Source organism: Trichomycterus rosablanca, chromosome 5 (assembly GCF_030014385.1).
Source record: "Trichomycterus rosablanca isolate fTriRos1 chromosome 5, fTriRos1.hap1, whole genome shotgun sequence".
NCBI lineage: Eukaryota > Metazoa > Chordata > Actinopteri > Siluriformes > Trichomycteridae > Trichomycterus > Trichomycterus rosablanca.
In genome coordinates this window covers 35,268,017-35,292,299 of record NC_085992.1, presented here as the reverse complement: position 1 = coordinate 35,292,299, position 24,283 = coordinate 35,268,017, and the positions used below count along the sequence as shown (strand labels likewise).

The window sequence follows — 24,283 nt, the reverse complement described above, 5'->3', positions numbered from 1 at the left end:
CGCACAAGAAAGCCAGCAAACAGTTTGCTGAAAACAAGCAGTCCAAGAACATGGATTACTGGAATGCCCTGTGGTCTGACGAGACCAAGATAAACTTGTTTGGCTCAGATGGTGTCCAGCATGTGTGGCGGCGCCCTGGTGAGAAGTACCAAGACAACTGTCTCTTGCCTACAGTCAAGCATGGTGGTGGTAGCATCATGGTCTTGGGCTGCATGAGTGTTGCTGGCACTGGGGAGCTGCAGTTCATTGAGGGAAACATGAATTCCAACATGTACTGTGACATTCTGAAACAGAGCATGATCCCCTCCCTTCGAAAACTGGGCCTCATGGCAGTTTTCCAACAGGATAACGACCCCAAACACAACCTCCAAGATGACAACTGCCTTGCTGAGGAAGCTGAAGGTAAAGGTGATGGACTAAACCCAATTGAGCACCTGTGGCGCATCCTCAAGTGGAAGGTGGAGGAGTTCAAGGTGTCTAACATCCACCAGCTCCGTGATGTCATCATGGAGGAGTGGAAGAGGATTCCAGTAGCAACCTGTGCAGCTCTGGTGAATTCCATGCCCAAGAGGGTTAAGGCAGTGCTGGATAATAATGGTGGTCACACAAAATATAGACACTGGGCAAAATTTGGACATGTTCACTGTGGGGTGTACTCACTTATGTTGCCAGCTATTTAGACATTAATGGCTGTGTGTTGAGTTATTTTCAGAAGACAGTAAATCTACACTGCTATACAAGCTGTACACTGACTACTCTAAGTTATATCCAAGTTTCATGTCTATAGTGTTGTCCCATGAAAAGATATAATGAAATATTTGCAGAAATGTGAGGGGTGTACTCACTTTTGTGATACACTGTATATATGTACTATATATTCTCTAATATTTTAATGAATCCTACCCTGTTTAATGTTGTGATTTAAATATTATTTTTTCTTGCATTTTTCCTATTAAAGGAGGCTGGGAGGTATCCTGCATATAAGGAGATGGTGGCAGAATACAGCTGGCTCAATAAATGCATGTGAACTCATTTGTCATTCAAACACTACATACTGTAAATATGCATATTACAAGGTTTTACAAAGAAGCTACAAAAGCAACCTACCATACTACTTTTTAAAATATATTTTTATATAAATATAAATTAAACTTTCTAACTTGCCATTTAAAGTCTAAATTTAGTTTAGATTTATAGTAAATGTGGTTTTGTGCTTGTTTCTTATATAAGGATCATTGCTGTAAGACTTATCGATTTGAAAAAGTGCTTTTACTACATTCAGGATATAAATTTATCTCTTATAATTCTGTTGTCTTAGTGGCTAATGGGGGCCAACCATCCTCCTCTCAGGGTTCAGACTCCTATTCGTCTACATCCTCTCTGTCCTCTGGTACACCAGTCAGCTCCCTAAGTGGCCTTTCTCAGGTCATGTTTCCCCCTGTATTTGGCTCAGAGATGGTGGATGTATGCATATCCACTGAAGATGGCTTATCACGGAGACTCAGCTCTGATCGCACTGAAATGGCCATCCAGACCGAACCTCTGGAGCCTGATACGTCACCCCAGCTGTCCAGGGTCCTCTCCATGGACACCAGTCGGACAGTGGGTGAAACCATTCTCTTGAAGGATACAGCGATTGGGAGTGAAAGTTTTGGTAAAGCACGAACAAGGACATTTTCTGCAGGAGACAAGGAGGTTCTAGACTCAGCAAAAACTGCAGTGCTGGTGGCTCTCAGCAAACCTCGCAAACCCATTCGGCGTTCCCAGAGCCACATCACTGTCTCAGGTACAAGACGTTTATTGTGCGTAGTGCCATCTTGCTTTCTCTTGTACACTATCTTTCAGGTCTCTTTGTGTTTAAGCTTTCAAATCCAATTTTGTTTATTTGCATAATTTATTTTACTACAGGATTTCTATCTCCTTATTTTCTATTTGGTCATGGCTAATTCTCATCTGCAAGCTGCAATCTCCACTATTATTACATATATTTAACTGTGAGGGTAATGGCTGGATAGGCACCATCTCATTTAAATATTCTGGTCATGTTACATTGCAGTTAAATTCTCCTTGAGGGGACACCTGTATTCATGTGCTTAAATTTTATTCAGGTAAAAAATTTTATATTTCACAACCAAAAGTATGCTTTCTTTGGTATTGTTGGTGGCACACAGCTCCAGCGACTCAAGAAACTGCATTAAAAAAAAACTAATATAATATGGGTTGTATAGTAGTGCAGCAGGTAGTGTGGGTGCCGTAAAGCATCACCTTCCTGGACCCATTTCAATTGAACATGTGCCACACTCCACTACAGGTAGTTAAGCAGAAAAATTAAAGATGCCTATTTACGTTTTTTGAGGAAAATAATGGAAAAGGACCATTAGGAAATAAAGAAATGTTATAAATGTAAAATGTGGCAAATTAAAAAAAAGGTCACTATGGTTTCTGAATTATTGTGAGCCTTAAGGAAGAGAAAGCAGGGTTTATCTGGCTTGTCATAGTTCTGGTAGGTTTCATTCATGATATGCGTCAAAAACGCTTTGCTCTGGCTATATCATTGTTTTCCAATAGAGTGAGATGGTGCTGCATATCTTGTCGCTACTTGAAGTATAGTACACCACCCAAATCCGTTCCTTTGCCACTCTGTTTTTATAGCTCACTGCTGCACAATAAATTAATATCTGATTTGATTTGCTTCAACATCATAACCCCAATTAGAATAAAGCAGTCAAATTAAACCTTTTGTTGTTGTATATTTATCTTCAATTGTGACTGTATTGCTGTGTGTGTTTTGATATGAGCAGAGGAAAAGCAAAAAAAGAAGAAACAGCAGCAGGCGAAAAAGGCAGAAGCCTCAGTAAGCACCCTGCAACGCTCAAAGACTTTTGTTAGTCTACTGTTTAAGAGTGGTCGAAAGAGAGACAGATCTGCCTCTAAAGACAGGAAAGATACAGGAGGAGAGAAACATCAAACACGCTCCAAATCACCCACACACCTGGATAATGAGCCAGGTAAGAATTTACATAGTGTTCAGATCTGTGTTGCTTTGTTGATATGTTGATGGGCCATATTCTGACCTGAGATAAACATGTGTCATGAGATGTTAATAGAAAAAAAAAATGTCCAGATTGGTATTCAGGTACAAGATTTACTTCTGGACTGATGGCTGTTTGGAATATATTATGCTATTGATAACAATCTTAATTATATATTGTGAGTCTTGTGAATGGCATGAGTGTCATGTCCAATGTTAGCCACTGGTCAGAGTACCCTTGGTTTTAGAAATACTTCATGAGTATAACATTATTATGTGTTATTTTGTCCTCTTTTCTTCCCTCATATACAATAAGCTACTGCATATTTCTTTTGTAATAACCAGCCCTATTGTACGGTGGCCGAGAAGTGCAAAACAAATTTACATTTCAGAAAACAAAATTACAAAAAAACAAAAACAACATTTACAATTAAAGCAAAAACAAATTTACAAGTGCTTGGGTACCCAGTGTTTGTAAATATGTTTTGGCATATGTAAAAGTGTTTCAGTACTTGTAAATTTGTTTTCGGCATATGTAATTTTGTTTTCTAAAATGTAAATTTGTTTTGCACTTCGCGGCCGCACATTTCTGACGGAAAAGGTAGGTACAATAAACCGGAAGTGCGTTTTGCTTACCTGCTGTCAATCAAACTGTTTGTCAGCGGTAAAGTGAACGGAGTTTGTGATGGTGACGATAAACAAGGTTTTGTCTAGTTTGTGGAAATCATTTTATCCAGTTGACCCGCTATTGTTTTTCTTGTGGAAAGTTATTAGATAGTTTGTGCAGATGTTTAGACGTGGCGTGTGCATCTCTATTTACCGTCCGCTCTTCTAAACATCAAAGGAATTCCCACAAGAACAACAAAAGCGAAATAATGAAAATCATTAACACAAAATGGACAAAACATTGTTTATTAGAGACGGAACATCTGATACCGAGGCTTTAAAGCTTGTTTCACTTTTGTAACACTGGACTCAGTGTATCGGAGCTTATATTAAAGCAGCAGCATGTGCGGGACTGATGAAGCTTTGGTGCTGTGTTTTATCTCACTCACTATATAAGAGACAATTAAACCAGGGTTACCCACCGTCCTGTAACATACACAATCCTTCTTTATCTGGAGACTAAACGCCGCGTTCAGTATTGAACTGATACAGGACGCTTTGTTCCGTATTTTTATCAATGGGAGACTGTGGGAATTATATTAAGTAGTATTCACTTTTATTCTTAGTAACGGTGTGTGTGCGCTGGTTATAGCAGCATAACCTGTTTAATACACCGCTGTATGAGTAGCGCAGTGGGCGGAGTGCGTTGTTTTGCCTAAAATATGGTTCTGACTTATTATTATAAAGAATAAAAATAATAAATGTTAAACACCATAAATAAAACCTTTGTTCTCATGACTGTGTAAGGTGCCCCCCCCCCAGGTATTTTCAGCACAATCAGTAAAAGAGCTTCAAAAGCTTAAATGAGGCTTCATCTGCACTCCGCCCACTGCGCTGCTCATACAGCGGTGTATTAAACAGGTTATGCTGCTATAACCAGTGCACACACACCGTTACTAAGAATAAAAGTGAACACTACTTAATATAATTCCCACAGTCTCCCATTGATAAAAATCTCTATTGAGATTACTGAATGTGATACAATGCCCCCTAAAACTGTTGTTATCAGTGCTATCTAAAATATTTTACTGTACATTTTCTTTAAGGTTTTGTGGCGTTATCCTTAGGTAAGGGACGTAGCCATCCCATAATTAACCTCCTGAGTTCGCCACGGGAGACGCGTGCTGGAGTGAAACAACATGAGGCCATTCCCAACCCTGAGACAATGGCAATGGTGGAGGCTATGGCATGTAAACTGCTAAATGAGGATGAGGTGGCTGCAGTCATGAGACATTGCAATAGGGTGAGTGTGAGCATATGGTTGTCTTAGCTTAATCATTTAATGTTGTTAGTCATGTCAAGTCAAATTTATTTGTATTGTGCTCTTTACAACATTCACATCACATTTTTACATGTACCAGCTGAGCTACAACTGCCCTACAGACAACAAACCTTGTGTCAAAGCAACTTTCAGGACCAAAAACCCCTAAAAAGCAAGCCACATGCAACAGCAGCAAGGAAAAACTCCCTAAATATTACATAAACTAGGAACTTTAAATGGAACTAGACTGACTTAGTAACAGTGAACCAATCATGTTGCATTTTATACATTTATGAAACTAAGTGCTTATTGCTTATTCGATCAGTTCACACTTGAAATAAATAGACACACATACAGGATGTATGACTGCTAAAGCCGAAGTAAAATGTAAAGTTGCTGACAGAGCAGTCTGGTAGTGTATTCTTGCCTTGTGCCCAGTGTTTCCTGGTGGTTTCCTGAGACCCTGATTAGGATAAAGTGGTTGACAAAAATAAAATGAAATAAATATTTAAAGTTATTAAGTTATTTTTGTCAGAGGTAAAATCCTGTAAAAACAAATATCTAGTGGTTACACAAAGCACTCAAGCCTACATTCTTTAATTTTAGATGTACGGTTTAAGCTCACTGCATTAAAAATTGAAATGGTTTATTAAGTGCCTGAAGTAACAAACCTGCTTCTTCCTCTGTGTGCTGTAGTTTTTGGCAGAGCGGGTGGTGGAGGATTTGGTACGCCCACTTCTGGCTATCCTTGACCGGCCTGAAAAGCTGCTGCTGCTGAGGGAGATCAGGTCAGAAGGAGATGAAAAGCTGGTTTAGGTGCCACTAGCTTAAGGCAACCACTTTCCTTCAATTAGTTTACATTTATACATACATGTTTCATATGTATGCTAACTATACTATACTTTACTAAACTATACTAAAACTAACTATACATTTTTAATTATTTACTTTATTTATATTAGTGTATTTGTAAAGAGCTTCACCCTATTTTACAAATACAACAATAACAATTATAAAGAGAAAAAGTGCAGAGAGCCTTTTCTTGGGGATTGGCAGTTTTATTGCCAAAGATAATCACGTGGCCTATAAGACTTTCCTTTTTTTTTGTGAACAATTGTTTCATTGTTTTTAAACTTATATGTTGACATACATGTTATCATGAACACATACGAACATAGAGCAGCCTATAAGACTTTCCTGATATCAACTTAAAACTTTATTTTTGTATAAGCTAATGCCTGTTTTAAAAACTCTGCTGTGTCTAGAATGATCATCCCTCCAACAGACGTGGGGCGGTTTGACAGCATGGTTATGCCTTTTGAACTGGAGGCCTATGATATTTTGAAGAGCCGATCTGGTAAGAATTTTTTCCTTTGGTACCAATATAGTACTTTTAACTACTGTAGCAATTACCATGACCAATAATTTGACACATTGTCCTGCGCTGAAAAATAAAATATGTAAAAGTGTGCTATCGGTTGGTCTACACATATAAATTGCTATGTCTGAGAGGTGGGGGAAGGCTGCCCAGCCTAGCCACTGGGTGGTGCACTTGTCAGTGTGCTCTCAGTGCTGGTTCTAAACCCGGATACAAATAAATAGGGTGGCATCAGACAGCATCAGGCATTCAGCAATAAAACTGTACCAAATTAGGTATGCAGATCGAAATAATCTGCTGTGGTGACCCCTAAATAAACAAGAGCACCTAAATAAAAAACAAGAAAAAAAGGAATTAACTTATATAACTGATATATATCAAACCCAGCACATATTTGTAACACCAAAAAAATAATAAATGAAACAAAATTTTACTAAATAAATATCTAATTGAATGTCTTATCTGCCAGTCTTTTGTGATTCCTCAGTGCGCTCTCCTGCTCTACGCTCCCCTAGACATGGTGGAGCTCCACGCCGCCATCTCATAACACCCATCCCAGGTAATGCTCACCACTGCTGGGTCTCCTTTTTTTTCCTATTTCAACTTCATATTTATCACTGTGTAGTGCACTGCTTGTAATCTTCTCTCATTTTAACAATTGTGTCTACATATCTCTCTAATATTAAAAACTAACACTGCAAATAACCTGTTACTGAGGGATAATCCTCCCCACCCTGCTCTCTCTATAGCTTACTTAAGTCTTTGCTACCACAGTACACCGCTCAGACTGTGCTTGTGGAGGTAGTACTGTTGTACAAAAATACCATTCATAGGATGCCAAAATGCACCACTATGTAATCAGAGTCACCAGGCTCTGGGTGTGAAAACATACAGCGATATTTTGCCATGCTGGGTTTTGAAGACTTTTTTGACACTGTGCCTGGCAGTAGGTAGTAAGTTCCTTACCACTCTGCCTCCTAATCTTGAAGGGGGAATTATTTGTAAAATACAAAAAATGCTCCCTGCATTGTTTAGCCTTTGAAGACTGTTCACACAGGTCCAGACCTTATTGTTAGTCCTTTTCTCTATTGTACTGGTCACAGAGGAGTAATTCAAACCCCTTGTTGCTGTATGCCTTTGAAATTTAAAGAGGTGCTGTATGTGCAGATTTTAGTGTGTGCATTACAGCTCACTCTCTGTATGTTCATTCTATATGAATGCAAGCAAGTATGCCAGTCTTGCAACTTGTACAATATGTAAACTTGCATATGTGTAAGTTACTGAACATGCTTTGGACGATGTCACTGTCTCATTTTGAGTCTTTGTGAACTATTTATTATTTGATTCAGGCAGTTACTAAGGGTGCACCAATCCTATTTTCTCTTTTTAAATATGATACTAACATCAGAGTATCAGCCAATTTAATATTAATTTTTTTTCTTTTTAGTCATTGCAATTTTTTGGACAGAGGTTGCTGTCGGAATTTTATACAGTTTATCACAAAAGTGAGTACACCCCTCACATTTCTGCAGATATTTAAGTATATCTTTTCATGGGACAACACTGACAAAATGACACTTTGACACAATGAAAAGTAGTCTGTGTGCAGCTTATATAACAGTGTAAATTTATTCTTCCCTCAAAATAACTCAATATACAGCCATTAATGTCTAAACCACCGGCAACAAAAGTGAGTACACCCCTAAGAGACTACACCCCTAAATGTCCAAATTGAGCACTGCTTGTCATTTTCCCTCCAAAATGTCATGTGATTTGTTAGTGTTACTAGGTCTCAGGTGTGCATAGGGAGCAGGTGTGTTCAATTTAGTAGTACAGCTCTCACACTCTCTCATACTGGTCACTGAAAGTTCCAACATGGCACCTCATGGCAAAGAACTCTCTGAGGATCTTAAAAGACGAATTGTTGTGCTACATGAAGATGGCCAAGGCTACAAGAAGATTGCCAACACCCTGAAACTGAGCTGCAGCACAGTGGCCAAGATCATCCAGCGTTTTAAAAGAGCAGGGTCCACTCAGAACAGACCTCACGTTGGTCGTCCAAAGAAGCTGAGTGCACGTGCTCAGCGTCACATCCAACTGCTGTCTTTGAAAGATAGGCGCAGGAGTGCTGTCAGCATTGCTGCAGAGATTGAAAAGGTGGGGGGTCAGCCTTTCAGTGCTTAGACCATACGCCGCACACTACATCAAATTGGTCTGCATGGCTGTCACCCCAGAAGGAAGCCTCTTCTGAAGTCTCTACACAAGAAAGCCCGCAAACAGTTTGCTGAAGACATGTCAACAAAGGACATGGATTACTGGAACCATGTCCTATGGTCTGATGAGACCAAGATTAATTTGTTTGGTTCAGATGGTCTTAAGCATGTGTGGCGGCAATCAGGTGAGGAGTACAAAGATAAGTGTGTCATGCCTACAGTCAAGCATGGTGGTGGGAATGCCATGGTCTGGGGCTGCATGAGTGCAGCAGGTGTTGGGGAGTTACATTTCATTGAGGGACACATGAACTCCAATATGTACTGTGAAATACTGAAGCAGAGCATGATCCCCTCCCTCCGGAAACTGGGTCGCAGGGCAGTGTTCCAGCATGATAATGACCCCAAACACACCTCTAAGACGACCACTGCTTTATTGAAGAGGCTGAGGGTAAAGGTGATGGACTGGCCAAGCATGTCTCCAGACCTAAACCCAATAGAACATCTTTGGGGCATCCTCAAGCGGAAGGTGGAGGAGCGCAAAGTCTCGAATATCCGCCAGCTCCGTGATGTCGTCATGGAGGAGTGGAAAAGCATTCCAGTGGCAACCTGTGAAGCTCTGGTAAACTCCATGCCCAGGAGAGTTAAGGCAGTTCTGGGAAATAATGGTGGCCACACAAAATATTGACACTTCAGGAACTTTCACTAAGGGGTGTACTCACTTTTGTTGCCGGTGGTTTAGACATTAATGGCTGTATATTGAGTTATTTTGAGGGAAGAATAAATTTACACTGTTATATAAGCTGCACACAGACTACTTTTCATTGTGTCAAAGTGTCATTTTGTCAGTGTTGTCCCATGAAAAGATATACTTAAATATCTGCAGAAATGTGAGGGGTGTACTCACTTTTGTGATACACTGTATTTGTTTCTTTTTTTTTTGTAGTTTATGATGTACTTAAGGTGGACACGTAATCATAAGTAAGCTACAATGCACAAAACCCAGAAATGGCATATATTAACACATGCCAGTGAGAATAGTTTCGCTTTATCTAAACTACAAAATACATTATACTGTATTATCTGTTATTATAATATAATATTATAATATTAACAATGAGCTGGGGCCCAAGTGGCGCAGCGGAATATTCTGCTAGCACACCAGCGCTGAGATTCTGAACTCCTCAATTCAAAACTCGGCGTTGCCACTGGTCGGCTGGGCACCATCTAACTGTGTAAGCAAATAGAAAGGCGCCTGTGCAGAATGCATGGGTGAAAAAGGGTTCCGGTATGGGCTACGCGTGGGTCGGAGGAGGCGTGAGCAGCAATATACCCACCTCGACTGCAATCAGGGATCCCCCAGCAGCGGATGACAAATTGACAAAAAGCTAAATTGTGAGAAAATGATGGAAAATGCATAAATAAAATAGCTGGGCTGCTGTAAGTCACTATGAGAAGTCTGTTATTTTTCACAGAGCTGTTTGGGATATGTATGATGTATTTCTTTTTACATTCATTTCTACACACCAACGTTGTGCACAAAAATGCTGTAGCTACGTGCTAGTGAAAGTGATAACAAGATCATTCATCAAGCTGTTTTAGCTATTTGACTATGATAAATCTCCAACTGGCTAATGGTACATTTGTAAACAGAATGGTAAAGAATATTTTTGGTTCTATATACACTAAGGTTTAATAGCTACAACACTTTCCAAACAGTTGGGACTGGGATATGATTACTGCTGTTAGATAATCTTTCTTCTCAACAAATCTCTGTACATTTGAGTACTGAGGACATCAATTGTTGTGGATGTAGAAGTAAAATTTCACCCAATTTTCACTTTTTTTATAACACTGCTCAGCAGTCCAGGATCTTCATTGTTGTATAATGCACTTTGTAATGCTTCTCACATTTTTAAGTCTAGCACCTGCACTCTTTTACTATGAAACCTCACCATTGTAACACATGCAGAGGTGCATTGGCATTGTCGTTCTGAGACAAAAAGTCTTTGAAGGATAAAGGATAATCTAGATAGCAGCATATAGTTTACAGTTGCAATTGGAAATATTCAACCACTCCTACCCTTAAATGGTATTATAGTGATGTGTATAAAATTAAATGAAAATATACACCAAAAAGTGTCAGTAAACAGAAAAAGAATAGTTATTAATACAAGCAATGAGTTTACATGAAAAAACAAATCTGGTTCTCTTGACAAATGTCCATGTGTATTATTATTATTCAACCCCCAGCCTCAGTCCTTTGTGGAAAATTATTTTGCCTTGATAATCTCCAATAAGCAATTTTGTGCTAACAAGCTTCTGAATCATCTCTTGTGGAATGTTTGACTATTCTTCTCATGCAAACGCTTCCAGCTCATTGAGGTTCAATGGCTTTTGTGCTGCAACTGCTTTATTTAAATCCCACCTAAGAATTTCTATAGGATTTAAATCTGGAGACTGAGAAGGCCACTCCAGGACATTCCAGGATTTATTTCTTAACCAAGCTTTGGTTGACTTAGAAGTGTGCTTAGAATTATTGTCTTGCTAAAAAGTCCAATTATCACTAAGGTTCAATTTCACCACATAAGACATAACAATTATCCTCAAAATACCTTGGTATTTCTGTGAATGACAATTTCTGCAGCAGAAGAACACAACATCATCACCAAACCACGTCCATGATTTACACTGGTGATCTGGTCATAAGCCTTGCCTTTATTGTGCAAGACAAATCGCTGATCCATATGGCCAAGCGGTTCCAGTTTTTATTCATCACTTCATACACGTGTTCTGTAGGCATATCCAAATTCCTTTTGGCACATTCTGGTCTAACCCTAACACTAGGTCTTAGAAATCTTCAAAGACCCTTTTGGTTTGATTAAAGTGTTACCTCTCTCAGCTTTTGTGACAGCTCCCTAGTTTTCACCATGGTTGCAAAATACCTGAACACATCTCTGGGTAATGTTATTAAGTTCTGTATGGTTTAATCATGTTGTAACCCAACTTTAGCTTATACAGAATAGCAGTAGGTTTTAAGATCAGCAGTATTATGTAGGAATTAAATAACTGTGAATATCCAGCTGATATTAATATTAGTTATGAAAAAAGTTGTAACTGTGGTGAACCTTTTCTTAGAAGGCCATTTTTTTCTTTTTCTCAAGAGTGCATCAATGACTCATATTCATATTACGGGTGAAGTTGAAAGGCATTTTGGTACAATGTTCTGAGCTAATGCATAATTTCACAAAAAGAACATTATACCAACATGAATCATGAGTCAAACATAAATGTAGTGTAATGGTGAAGGGATGCTTTGCTGCTTCAGGGCTTTGGTTGTTTCTTTTCCTTAGTTATTGTATGTGTGTGGGGGACTTGTATATCTATAGTCATTAATAAAGATCTGTTGTGTGTCTTACCTCAGACTACAGAGGAGGCTTCCACCTGCAGCCTGTGCAGGATTTGGAACAAAGTCGTCAGTTAACGAAGGAGCTAGAGCAGCTGCGTCTGGCCAGTCTCCCTACTGGCAAATTGACCCCATCACGAGCCTTCACGCCTTTGTTGGACATACCTGTGGACAGTTACATCTCTGGCACTCTTTGTCAGCGGTCCGTAAGTCCCATTTATCCTGACTCTCTGCTTAGTGAATCTTCTCATGAAGAGACAGCACCAGAGCGGGGAAGGTCACCTAACAGGAATGGCCATGGTAAAGCTATAAGGGACAAATCTGCAAATGGAAAAGAGGTTCGATACACAGTGAGGAGTGCACACAGGCGGAACAGAACAATGATAACACAGGTTTTTGAGCCAGGTGTGCCACAGGAATTGTTAGGACGTGAGCAAAGAAATGGACATGGTGGTTTATCTGAAAATGGCCAAGACAACCCACCAGCACAAGAGTATGAGCTGACTACTGTCTATCTCTCCAAAAGCAAACAGTCTCTGGGTGAGTCTTCACAAGCACACTTAGTCTCAGTTGCCCCCGCAGTGGAGTAAAAGTGAAAGTTGGTGAAAATTTTTATACTCCAGTAAAGTACAGATACTCCAAAAAACTACTTAAGTACTGTAACGAAGTATTTTTACTTCGTTACTATACACCACTGTTAAAATATGATAAGAATGACTACCATGTTTTTAATTAAAATTAATAGCCTGTTTTAATAAAATAAATTAGTGTAAATGTGGATTACAGGTATTTTTTGTCTGCAAAAGTAACCCTTTTTATTTGTATTAAAATTTTTGTCTGAGTTCAGTCACCATTTAGTGCAGCGTAGTCCAACCTTTTTTGCATCATTGACCAGTTTCATATAAGATATAATTTCATGGACCAGTGGGGGTGGGAGGATTTAATAATATTGCTCACAAACGATGTAAAATGAGCTTTTTTTGCTGCAACAAGATGCTGCTCCCACCTAGGGGTGACAATAAGACAATAAAACCAGAAATAGAAGCAGTGAAAACTGCTTTTCTAGCTATCTCTAATTATTCATTCTTTCTTTGCAGCCCGGTAATAAATAGCCGACGGACCTTATTATTATTTTTTGCAGTAGTTTTAGAGACAAAACTATCAAACAACTTTTAATTGGAAAAGGTGCAGAGCCGTACCTTAATCATTTCAGTCAGTGAAACTGCCTCAAAAACCATTAGTTGAAAAGTAAAATCACAGAATGTCCCTGTGCATCACACAAGGTTTATACAACAGGCTGTCAGACTAACAATTAAAAAGGTAAGAGAGAGCCCTAAAAGGTTTTGGAATGTGAAAACAGCAGGAATAACAGTTACACAGAGAACAGTAAACAATTATCCACACCACAATCATCTTTGTTTCTACACTCCTACACAAAAGTCTTGCTTAAATGGAAGCACAGAGGTGCACATTTATAGTTTGTACTCTAGCATTTAAACAATACAGTAAATTGTTCAGAAGTTCATTTTATATTGTGTATTTTATTCCAAAACACCGTTACCATTCTCAAACGATCATGTCATTAAAGAAAACATAAATAAAGAAATGTGTCTGGATATATCAGAGAAGCATTTAATCTTATTGACCAAGATACTAAATCTGGACAATTTAACAAAGCAACAATCCAAAACATACAGAACAATATTAGTATCTAACATAAATTAGGATAAAACTTAAATAAAGTATAATCTTTTCAAATAAGTTGGTCTCATTCTTGACAAAGGTATAGAGCTGAACACTTACAGAAACTGCCAGATTTGCCCTTTTTGTCTTAGCAATGGACAGTTCAGGTTTTACCTCGAAAATTAAAGAATAAACAATGCAAATACAGTGCTGATTTAGAAGAACATAGAATTTGGTCCCAGGCAACATATGAAAAAGTGCTACACAGTATTAGGATGCATTAGGATTTACTGTGGTCAGTAGCATGAAAGTAGATAAAAACAAATTAGAGGTAAATGTACTGCAGTTTAATAGACTCATATTTGTCTCTTAAACTGCAACTGTTATATTTGACTTCTTATCTGTTTCTGCCAGGTATAAGCATCTCAGGGGGTATAGAGTCCAAGGTTCAGCCAATGGTGAAAATTGAGAAAATATTTCCAGGAGGAGCTGCGTCCACCAGTGAGGTGCTGAAGGTAAAGGTCCACTTGATTTATTACCCCCTCTCAATTGCTTGTAATAATTAGACCACATACAACACACACTACAGGCACTAATGATACTTTTACACTGTATCAAATTACACTATATGGCACCTGTTTAATGTATGGTATCAACTTCTCTGCTGTGCTCAGACTTTCACTAAAACCTATTTTGTTTGTATTATTCTTTTCTTAAACAACATTTTATTATAAAGAAAATCTAGCTAAATATACCACAAAAATAGGTCTTGTTGGCAGGTCATAAGATCAGCAGGACCACTTTAGCCAGACTTATGAGTGGTGCTAATAAACCTTCTCCACACTGCTAGTATGCACTAAATTAACAAAGGCCGTTGTTTCATTGGTTTATACACCATTAGTGATGTTAATCTAAGGTGACATAGTGGTACAGCTGTTACAAACAATGCCACACAGCAACATTGGTTTTGGCAAAGTTTGTTCAGTTCTCAGCTTTGATATCTGTCTGGTAGTTTTGCATGTTCTTTCTGTGTCTGCATGGCTTTCCTTTAGTCACTCTATATTACTACACTTTTACATATCCAGTGATCACAATGTTTAAATTATGCTGCATACAAAAAGAATTTTACCTCATTTCAAAATTTATGACTAAAGTAAAGAGAACTTTATGGTGTACTGTATGAGGGATCTTCAAAAAGTTTCCGCACTTTTATATTTTTGTTGAAAACGATGAGGGTGAGAGGAGTAGTAATTGGTCGTGTCTAAGAGACTGAGAGAGAGCTTATAGTCTGGATTTAGTATCTGATTTCCAGCTTTTTGGACCGCTCAAAGAAGCTTTAAGGAGAAGAAGATTTTCATGTGATGATGATGTGAAAGCAGCGGTGGGAAAAGTTGGTACAATGCTGAGAAAAATGTATTGGAAGGTGACTATATAGAAAGGTGATGTAATTTGTTTTTGAAATTCTTAATAAATAGAGTTGAAAAAGTGTGGAAACTTTTTGAAGAACCCTTGTATCTAACCAACCACCCGAAGCCTTTACAAGAGGAAAATATTTCAATTGCCACAACCAAACCTTAACACAGAAATGTCAATTTGGTTTTAGTATCTAAAAATATTCCATTGCATGAGAACCACTGAAGGATACATGATGTTACCATGCAATGTATACAAATACACATAAGAAACAAGATTGCAATGCAAAACAAATACAGAGCTGTTCTGTAAACTTCAAATAAAAATGAAAAAAAAAAAATGTTTTAATCCCTGAATATCTATAATTTACACCTATTTCTAAGAACACCACATGTTAAACATATTTGTATTCCTTAGAAAACCTCTTAATGCGGGTGGGTTTGATCTTCATTATAAATACACTTTTGGAAAAGTTTTTTATAATAAAAAGTAACAGGTATGTGGTATGATTAAAGGCAACAAAGACTGACATTGGTGCAAATCAACCCGTTTCTCCTTAACTCCTTAACACCGGCATGTGCCAGTGTCATATTAAAAGACTATGATTTTTAGTCTTGCCCATGATAATTTGCCCATTTTACAAAAACAACTAAACTTATAAATTATACCTGTCAAATACATTTTAACCACTAAATCAAATATTTATATGAATGCTCTGATCCATTGTCTTTAGTTCTAAATTATAGGGATGGTAAGTGGGGTTGGTTGAAGATCTTTTGAATGTTGTTGTTAAGATGAGGTTTTATTTTCGACATTGAAGCCTTTAAGTAATTTGAGCTGACCATAGACATGTTGTGCAAGGCATAACTGGTACAGCTCATGTATGGTAGATAAGCTTACACTGACTAGGCTAGCAAATGTACTGCTTTGTGGCAGGTCCTTTAAGCAACAAGCTTTGTTCCATGCTAGCTTTGTCCATATACATATGCTTGTCCCTTTCTCTTGCACTTACTTACACATGTCATTGTTAAGCACCAAGCAAGCCATTCCTAATTTATCAGTGGCTATATTGTATATGGGAAGAACATCTATAAATAATATATAAGTGTGCAGACGAATGTCAGAGAAGTAGGATGTGCAATCATTACACAGTAATCTCTAACAGTTACACCTGAATACAGTGGCCTGATGTTGGCATATAGAGGCCAGGGTGCCAGGTCAGCAGAGGTTACAGGAAGGTACCCGATACCTGTTGTTCTGCCACAGAAACCTTCAGTGCTAGGTTTACTCCCTGGAATCCCAAGCGTATGTGTGTGTGTTTGCATGCTTTCGTCTTTATGGCAGCCTATCAGGTGACAGCACTTCCCTGTTCTACTCAGAGACTCAAGTTGCAACTGTTCTAGAGATCCAGTGTCAAACATTAAGTCTTTCTTTTTCTACAAATTCCTCTTACCTCCTGTATGTAACAACGCATGAATAAGATCTATCTCTGTATACGTGTGTTTAGAACACTGTCACATTGCTCAGCCTAACACTTTGAGTCCATGGTGCGGTATGCCCACTCCACAGCTGCTATCTTGACTGCATAATGCATTTGCCAATGCTATTCATTAGAGAGAATGTTTAAGTTATGGTTAAGCACTATTTACACTTCCAAATCTGCTTGTCTTGATGATAAATGTTCAAAGTCTAGGTGAGCATCTGCTACCTTTTTGGAGACTGTGAATCAAAACGTTGTATCATGTCTATTATGAATGCAAAAGTCTGAGAGAAGCCTAATAACTAAAATGGTTGAATCAAGACTACTTAATTAAATACCACAAATCAATTGTACAGCCATGCAATTTCCATAAACTTTTGACTTTAACAGTATTTGTAGATGATGAATAAAAATGGATGGAAGACATCTATAGCTAGGAGTAAACTAGATTATGCTGCATTTGTTTAATGGTCTGCTTAAGTGCTTTGCTTGAGCTGCTTTTAGGTAAGTGAAAATGCCCTAATGGAAGATTGCCTCATGACTAAGCACAAATTATAATTGACTGAAAATAAATATTGGAATTGTAAAAATTAAATTAATGAAAATGAACCATTTAAATTCTAATGTAGGCCAAATAAGAACAAGTTATGCAGTTGCACATTTTGCTGAAGACAGAATTTTTCCGACATGTGGAGAAAAAGCTAAATGGAAAAGATCTTTGCTTAATAAGGAGGGGTGCAGGGAACTTTCCAAACAGATGTATCCTGGTAGCAGCAATGACAAAGGAAGAGACTTTCATTGCTCAAGGTCTTGGTTCGTGTTTTATGTAGTGGTGCAAAGCACAAATTACTGTACTTATACACACCGCTTACAAATGTGTGTTGGTGACCTTGAGTTCAACATCTTATTGGACTATATGGTAGTAGAAGAGGCAAAGAGTAGGGTGAGATTTATAGATTTGCTATATGTACAGTGGCAGCAGGTCAAGTAGAACTGGATAGCATGAAAATTGTCTGACAACACATGGAGAATAGAACAGGTGTAAAGAGAATGATGCTTTTTACACAAATTATAAAAAAAATGTTTTAATGTTACTTTTATATAAGTTGGACCAGTTATATAATAATAATAATAATAATACATTTTATTTATATAGCGCTTTTCAAGATACTCAAAGACGCTTTACATAAGACAAATAATCAAAACAAATACGTACATACACCATACAAATCATAGTACAAAATCAAAATAGTACATCAACATCAAGAATAATTAAGATAAAAACAAAGAGAGCAGCATAAGACAGTTCATTAAAAATTAGCTAAATTATGAGAGAGAACAACAAATATAGAACAATTTCTTAAAATTAGACAGAAACAGGACAGATTTACATGCAATCAGGAAACTGAAAACTTTACAAGTTTTAGGATCTAGGACTTCACATTTCTGTCGTGATCTAAGTATAAAAACTATTAAAAAGAATAGCAAAAATAAAAGCATTTATTTTGTGTTGTTACAAGTTAAATGCCACTCTGAATAGATGAGTTTTGAGAAGTGACTTGAATTTGGACAGGTCAGGACAATCTCGTAGGTGTTTGGGGAGAGCATTCCATAAAGATGGAGCAGCTATGGAAAAGGCCCTGTCACCCCAGGTCCGGTGCTTGGTCCTAGAGGGTATGGACAGTAGGTTAGCCTCAGAAGAGCGAAGGCTACGGGAGGGAATGTGCTGATGGAGCAGGTCGGTGAGGTAGGATGGGGCCTGATTATGGAGAGCTTTGTGAGTGAATAGAAGAATTTTGAATTGAATGCGTTGAGCAACGGGAAGCCAATGAAGTTTTTGTAGAACAGGTGTAATATGATCACGGGAGCGAGTATGAGTAAGGAGGCGAGCAGCTGAATTCTGGATATACTGAAGTTTTTTTAGGATTTTGTTAGATGTACCATAAAGGATGCTATTGCAATAATCAATTCTGGATGTAATAAAAGCATGAATCAAGGTTTCGGCGGCAGAAAAGGAGAGTGATGGACGTAGACGTGCTATGTTTTTTAGATGAAAGAAAGCAGTTTTGGTGATGTGATTTACATGGCGGTCAAAAGAGAGGTTGCTATCAAAAATTACACCAAGATTTCGGATGTTAGAAGACGGAGACAAAGTGTCATTATCAATGGTAATTTGAAAATTTTTTGTGGTTTTTGCCAGGGTTGTAGGACCTACGATGATCATATCTGATTTTTCACAGTTTAATTTGAGGAAATTAGCTTTCATCCACAATTTCATTTCAGTGATGCAATTTGTCAGAGTGGAGTGAAGTTCAGTATTAATGGATTTGGAGGAGATGTAAAGCTGAATATCATCAGCATAGCAGTGGAAATGTAAACCATGCCGACGTATGATGTCACCAAGGGGGAGCATATAAAGAATAAACAAAAGGGGACCTAACACTGAGCCTTGGGGAACGCCTTGGGACAGTGGAGCAATGGCAGAACTACAATTGTTGATATTAACAAACTGTTGTCTGTTTATGAGATATGACCTTAACCACAAAAGGGCAGTACCAGTGATGTTGACAGAGGATTCAAGGCGGGACAGAAGAATGGAGTGATTAATGGTGTCAAAAGCTGCAGTAAGATCAAGGAGGACGAGAATATTAATTTGTCCAGAGTCTGAGGAAAGAAGAAGGTCATTTGTGACTTTGAGGAGGGCTGACTCAGTGCTGTGCTGGGGGCGGAAACCAGACTGAAATGATTCAAATAGATTATTGGAATTTAGGTGATCTTTGAGCTGTGAGGCAACAACACGTTCCAGTATTTTCGACAGAAATGGAAGATTGGAAATGGGCCGAAAGTTACTCATAATGTTAGAGTCAAGTCCAGGTTTTTTAAGTATGGGAGTAACAGCAGCCAATTTGAGTGATTGAGGGACTGAGCCAGAACTAAGAGAGGAATTGATTATCTCTGTGATAAGTGATGAGATAACTGGAAAACAACCCTTAACAAGTTTTGATGGAGCAGGATCCAAAACACAAGTGGAGCTTCGCATCCCTGTTAAGATCTCAGATAGGTCCAAAAGAGACACAGGTGAGAACTGAGACAGAGGCTGAGTAATAAATTGAGATGAGATAGGCGGAGAAACAGAGATGACAGGGGAAACTGTCAGAAAATTGTGGATATTCTCAACTTTTGTTTGAAAAAATGAGAGGTAAGAGTTACACTTGTCAACTGTAAAGGAATTGGTAGTATTGTCAACTGGTTTGAGAAGTTTATTTATTGTGGAAAAGAGAGTCTTAGGATTTGTTGATCCAGCATGTATGAGTTCGGAATAGTAAGTGGATCGGGCTGCCGTAAGAGCGTCTTTGTAATGTTGAAGATAATCAGAATAAATCTGATAATGTACTGTTAGACCGGTTTTCTTATAAAGTCTTTCAAGCTGGCGTTTACGGGATTTCATTTGGTGAAGCTCAATTGTGTACCATGGTGCGGAATGACTAAATGAAACAAATTTGGTTCTCAAAGGAGCCAGCTCATCAAGACATGAGGCGAGTATGTCATTATAGTAATCGACAAGGTCAGATGAATTACTAGACAGTACAGGACAGACAGACATCTTTTTAACAAGAGAATCTGAGAAAGCAGAGGGAGAGATATATTGAAGATTCCTGAAGGATATTTTACGTTTAGCTCTAGTGATGGGCCTAGTGACCTCAATGTCCATGATGATTGTCAAATGATCAGAGACAGTAAGGTCATGGCTGGACGGCTGATGAACTAGGACACCAGTAGAGCAGACAAGGTCAAGAGTATGACCTTTTTTATGAGTTGGAAAATGTATATGTTGTGTGAAATTAAAACACTGTAACAATTCCAAAAATTCCCTGGCAAATTTACAGTTGTTGTCATCAATATGGATGTTAAAATCACCCATAAGCAGTACAGAGGATGAGAGGGCACTAAGCTGGGTTAAAAAATCTGAAAAATCAGAGAGAAAGGAAGCGTTTGGCTTTGGCGGACGATAAACTACAGCAGTGACCAGAGGAGTAGGCCCTGACAACTTGAAAGCCAGGTGTTCAAAAGAAAGAGCAGCAGGAAAAGACAAAGTGGTTATTTTAATATCATCCCTATAGACTGCAGCAACACCACCACCTCGCCCTTCCATACGAGGTTCATCAATATACGAGTATCCCATTGGCGTGGTCTGATTTAACGTAAAATAATCCAAGGGTTTATGCCAAGTTTCAGTGAGACAGAAAAAGTCTAGTTCACTGTCAGATATAAATTCACTAAGTACAGTACTTTTTGTGTTGAGTGAACGAACATTAAGCAATGCCATTTTCAAGTGGTATTGTTGTGTAGTTGGCTGTGAGGAACGAGGAAGAGAACGGAGATTTGCTAAGTCCACTCCGCGTTTCCCATCCCACTCCGTGGACAGCGTTGTCATGGAGACTACACCGCTACTGGTGTGCAAGGCAGCAGCGCTCTGATGACGTGTTTGCGGAGCGACAGTGCGCACGGCTGACCAGAAGGATGGAATAGCGTTACCGTTTCGAAGATAAACAAGCTTTCTCCGGGAGCCCCTGTGAATATAACGAGGCCGGCGAAGGAGTCCAAGCTGTTTGATGACTGAAATACACGATGGAGTAGTGCAGTTGTTGAACTTCCTCAGCTGGTCAACGGAATAGTTCAACATCGTGCCGATCCCAGGAAAACTCATCCACCGTTCACCACCGGCCGCAGACGCGATGTACAGTAGAAAGAACAAAAAGTATCAAAAGCACAAATAAAAGTATCAAAAGTAACATAAAAGAAATAGATCCACAAGGTGTGTAAAAAGATGAAAACGAAAAACGATAAAAATACAATAAAATACGGTAAAATACGGTAACGGTAGCGGCAGCCAAATGCGCCAGCGTCCACCATCACCATGGCAAACGTTTTTTCATACATATATACAGTGACACTGACATGGCGGTGGTGTGATAGTGTGTGTTGTGCTGGTATGAGTGGATAAGACACAACAATGCTGATGGAGTTTTTAAACACCTCACTGTCACTGCTGGACTGAGAATAGTCCACCAACCAAAAAAATCCAGCCAACAGCACCCCATAGGCAGCATCCTGTGACCACTGATGAAGGTCTAGAAGATGACCAACTCAAACAGCAGCAATAGATGAGCGATCGTCTCTGACTTTACATCTACAAGGTGAACCAACTAGGTAGGAGTGTCTAATAGAGTGAACAGTGAGTGGACACAATATTTAAAAACTCCAGCAGTGCTGCTGTGTCTGATCCACTCATACCAGCACAACACACACTAACACACTATAAATTATGATTTACTTTATTTGCTTACTGCTTAGACAGCTTTAAGGTTTGTCCTAGGTTTTACCCGATTTCAAAAAAGTTCTAGAATGGAAACTGTTAAACTGAGGCTAAGCCTTTAAAAGGGTTTAACAGACTCTCTGTGTTTTGTCTCCTGTTGGTTGCTGTGGTAGCAGGTAAAACAGCCAGCAGGAACGTAATGAACACTTGGTGATATCATTTGCTTACATAATAACACAATCTGTGAGGCAGGTTGAATGAGCTCATTGACAGATACTGTAGGAAGAGGTGAAGGGAAGTGAACAGCAGTTTGTTGTGGTTAATTTAAGTGAAACTGTGACTGTGATGACAGAGGTATGGAGAGACTAACGTGCACTTATGTCAGGAGAAAAGAGCAGCAGTGGAATAAGTGAGTTAACGCTTACATACTCCTCTGTTCTTGTTTTTGTGCAGGCTGGATTTGAACTTGTGTCGATTGATGGTGAGTCACTGCAGGGAGTCACACACCAGCACGCAGTGGATGCCATTCGCAGAGCTTTTAGCAACAAGGCCAAAGAACCCATGGAGTTTGTCATCAAAGTTCTGAAGAATCTGAAAGTCTAAAGAAATATTGGTGATACTTGGTTGTACCACACAGACATTCCGAGCTATACTGTATCTAAACAACATGCATTAAGAACTTGACAGAACATACTTTTTAAAAAAGAGAAGCTTATATGTCTAGAAACATGTCATTCTGCAGCGCTATAGTCCTATCTGAACAAATATGCTGATGACCATATCTTTGTATGTATTTTTGCACAGAATATTAATGATTGTTACGCTTTTTGAAGTGGTCATATGTGAAGAAATCCAATTAAATAACCCAATAAATAGTAATCAAAAACTTGTACATACAGCTTTATGTTGTATGAAATTATACAATCAAGTCGCTAGAATATTTTATGCTGTGATGGTATGTGCTACAAGAATCCACTCAGTAAATGTAATTTAATGTTACCATTTGGTATAAATTGTAACAATGTTGATAACATTGTTACTATGAGAATGTCAGCATCATATCGGCCAACACCTAGAACTTTAAAATCACTATAATATTAAAAATGTAAAAAGGACTTTGTTATTGCTGGGTCTGAAATTGTTTACAGGTAATGCAAAGTTACTAATAACTGCATAATGTACTAATATACTAAAAAAAAGTAGAATCATGAACACATTTTACACTCTACTAGCAGAACAAAGGGAGATACAAGCCACTGTGATTTAAGTTTTCATAAACAGCTTATACATCAAATGATCTCAGTGTTACACAAAATGCAAAGTACTTTGAAAGTGACATTTCTGGGTACTGAGTTGTAATTCAATTTTTCAGTTTATTGCAAAATGGCAGTGTTTGATCTGAAGTGGTAATACCCTCACTAGAATTACTCTCAAAAATTGTTTTTTAAATACTCAAATATTCAATTACTTGGTGTAAATAAAACTAATAAAACAGTATCTATAAGGTAGTCTGCACTAATTCTGCAGTGCTATGTTGCCTTCTATTTTTAAAGCTACACTTTAAAAGCAAGAAACCTAGTAGCAGGCTATATGCAGGTCAACCCCTAAATAGCCAAAATACATAAATAAATACATAAGACCACAATAAACCCCAATGAAGTTCTGTGACAGGACCTTAAATGGGAAATTCTGCATAGTAAAGCACGTCAATACCTCTCTACAGCAACAGTTGAGATCAAAAGATCTTGCCTTTCTAGCTGAGGCATCTGCAGAAGAGGTAGATGGTCAATGGAGGTCACAGCATGACTCTCCAGATGTGATATGGTTCTGTAATATAGTCACATGTAAGAATCTATCTTTGGCAGGTAAAAACAAGAGTCCAACGAATGCACAAATGTCTAAGGAGGCACATGCTAGTCAATGGTTTTCAACAATTAGACCAACAATTAGACTGAAAGAAGATTTAAAGATTTGAATCTTTAGTTAATGGAAGATTTATATTGCTAGTAAAGGTGGCACAAACAGTTATAATGTTTAGGAGGGCAATTACTGTCTCACATGGGTGATATAGATGTTGGAGAAAAGTTTTCCTTAAAAATAACAATTAAAAATTTAAAAACACATTTCTGATTTCCTTATGCTCTCCTTATCTTATATTACATTTTGTATAAGCATATAAACAATTTAGTTTAACAAATCTGCAAACAAGAAAATGAAGGAACTTGCTAGGAAATGGGTTTAGGGTGTTTTTGGAGTTGGATATGTTTCAGTCAATCACAGATAAAGAACAGATACAGAAATGATTAAAATCTTAAGACTGATTTCTGAAGAGATCCCCTGGTGTAAAGTGTGCTATCTGAGGCAAAATGCATATCTAATCTTCATTGTAAGTATAGCAGCTTCTATTAATACGAGGCAGTACGATTAAGTCATAGCAT

At 38.2% G+C, this 24,283-nt stretch overlaps 1 protein-coding gene across 1 annotated transcript in view; it reads left to right on the top strand.

The window, feature by feature from the left end:
- The window catches only part of pdzd7a (PDZ domain containing 7a), a 30,495-nt gene extending 7,789 nt beyond the window's left edge, over nucleotides 1–22,706 (top strand). The window contains exons 6-15 of the mRNA XM_062995109.1: nucleotides 959–1,019; nucleotides 1,319–1,786; nucleotides 2,802–3,008; nucleotides 4,765–4,940; nucleotides 5,655–5,746; nucleotides 6,224–6,315; nucleotides 6,824–6,895; nucleotides 11,971–12,492; nucleotides 14,050–14,150; nucleotides 22,299–22,706. Of these exons, the coding sequence (XP_062851179.1) occupies nucleotides 959–1,019; nucleotides 1,319–1,786; nucleotides 2,802–3,008; nucleotides 4,765–4,940; nucleotides 5,655–5,746; nucleotides 6,224–6,315; nucleotides 6,824–6,895; nucleotides 11,971–12,492; nucleotides 14,050–14,150; nucleotides 22,299–22,448 (1,941 nt within the window). The 3' untranslated portion in view covers nucleotides 22,449–22,706. The remainder of the gene's footprint in view (nucleotides 1–958; nucleotides 1,020–1,318; nucleotides 1,787–2,801; nucleotides 3,009–4,764; nucleotides 4,941–5,654; nucleotides 5,747–6,223; nucleotides 6,316–6,823; nucleotides 6,896–11,970; nucleotides 12,493–14,049; nucleotides 14,151–22,298) is intronic.
- The last annotated feature ends 1,577 nt before the right edge of the window (nucleotides 22,707–24,283 follow it).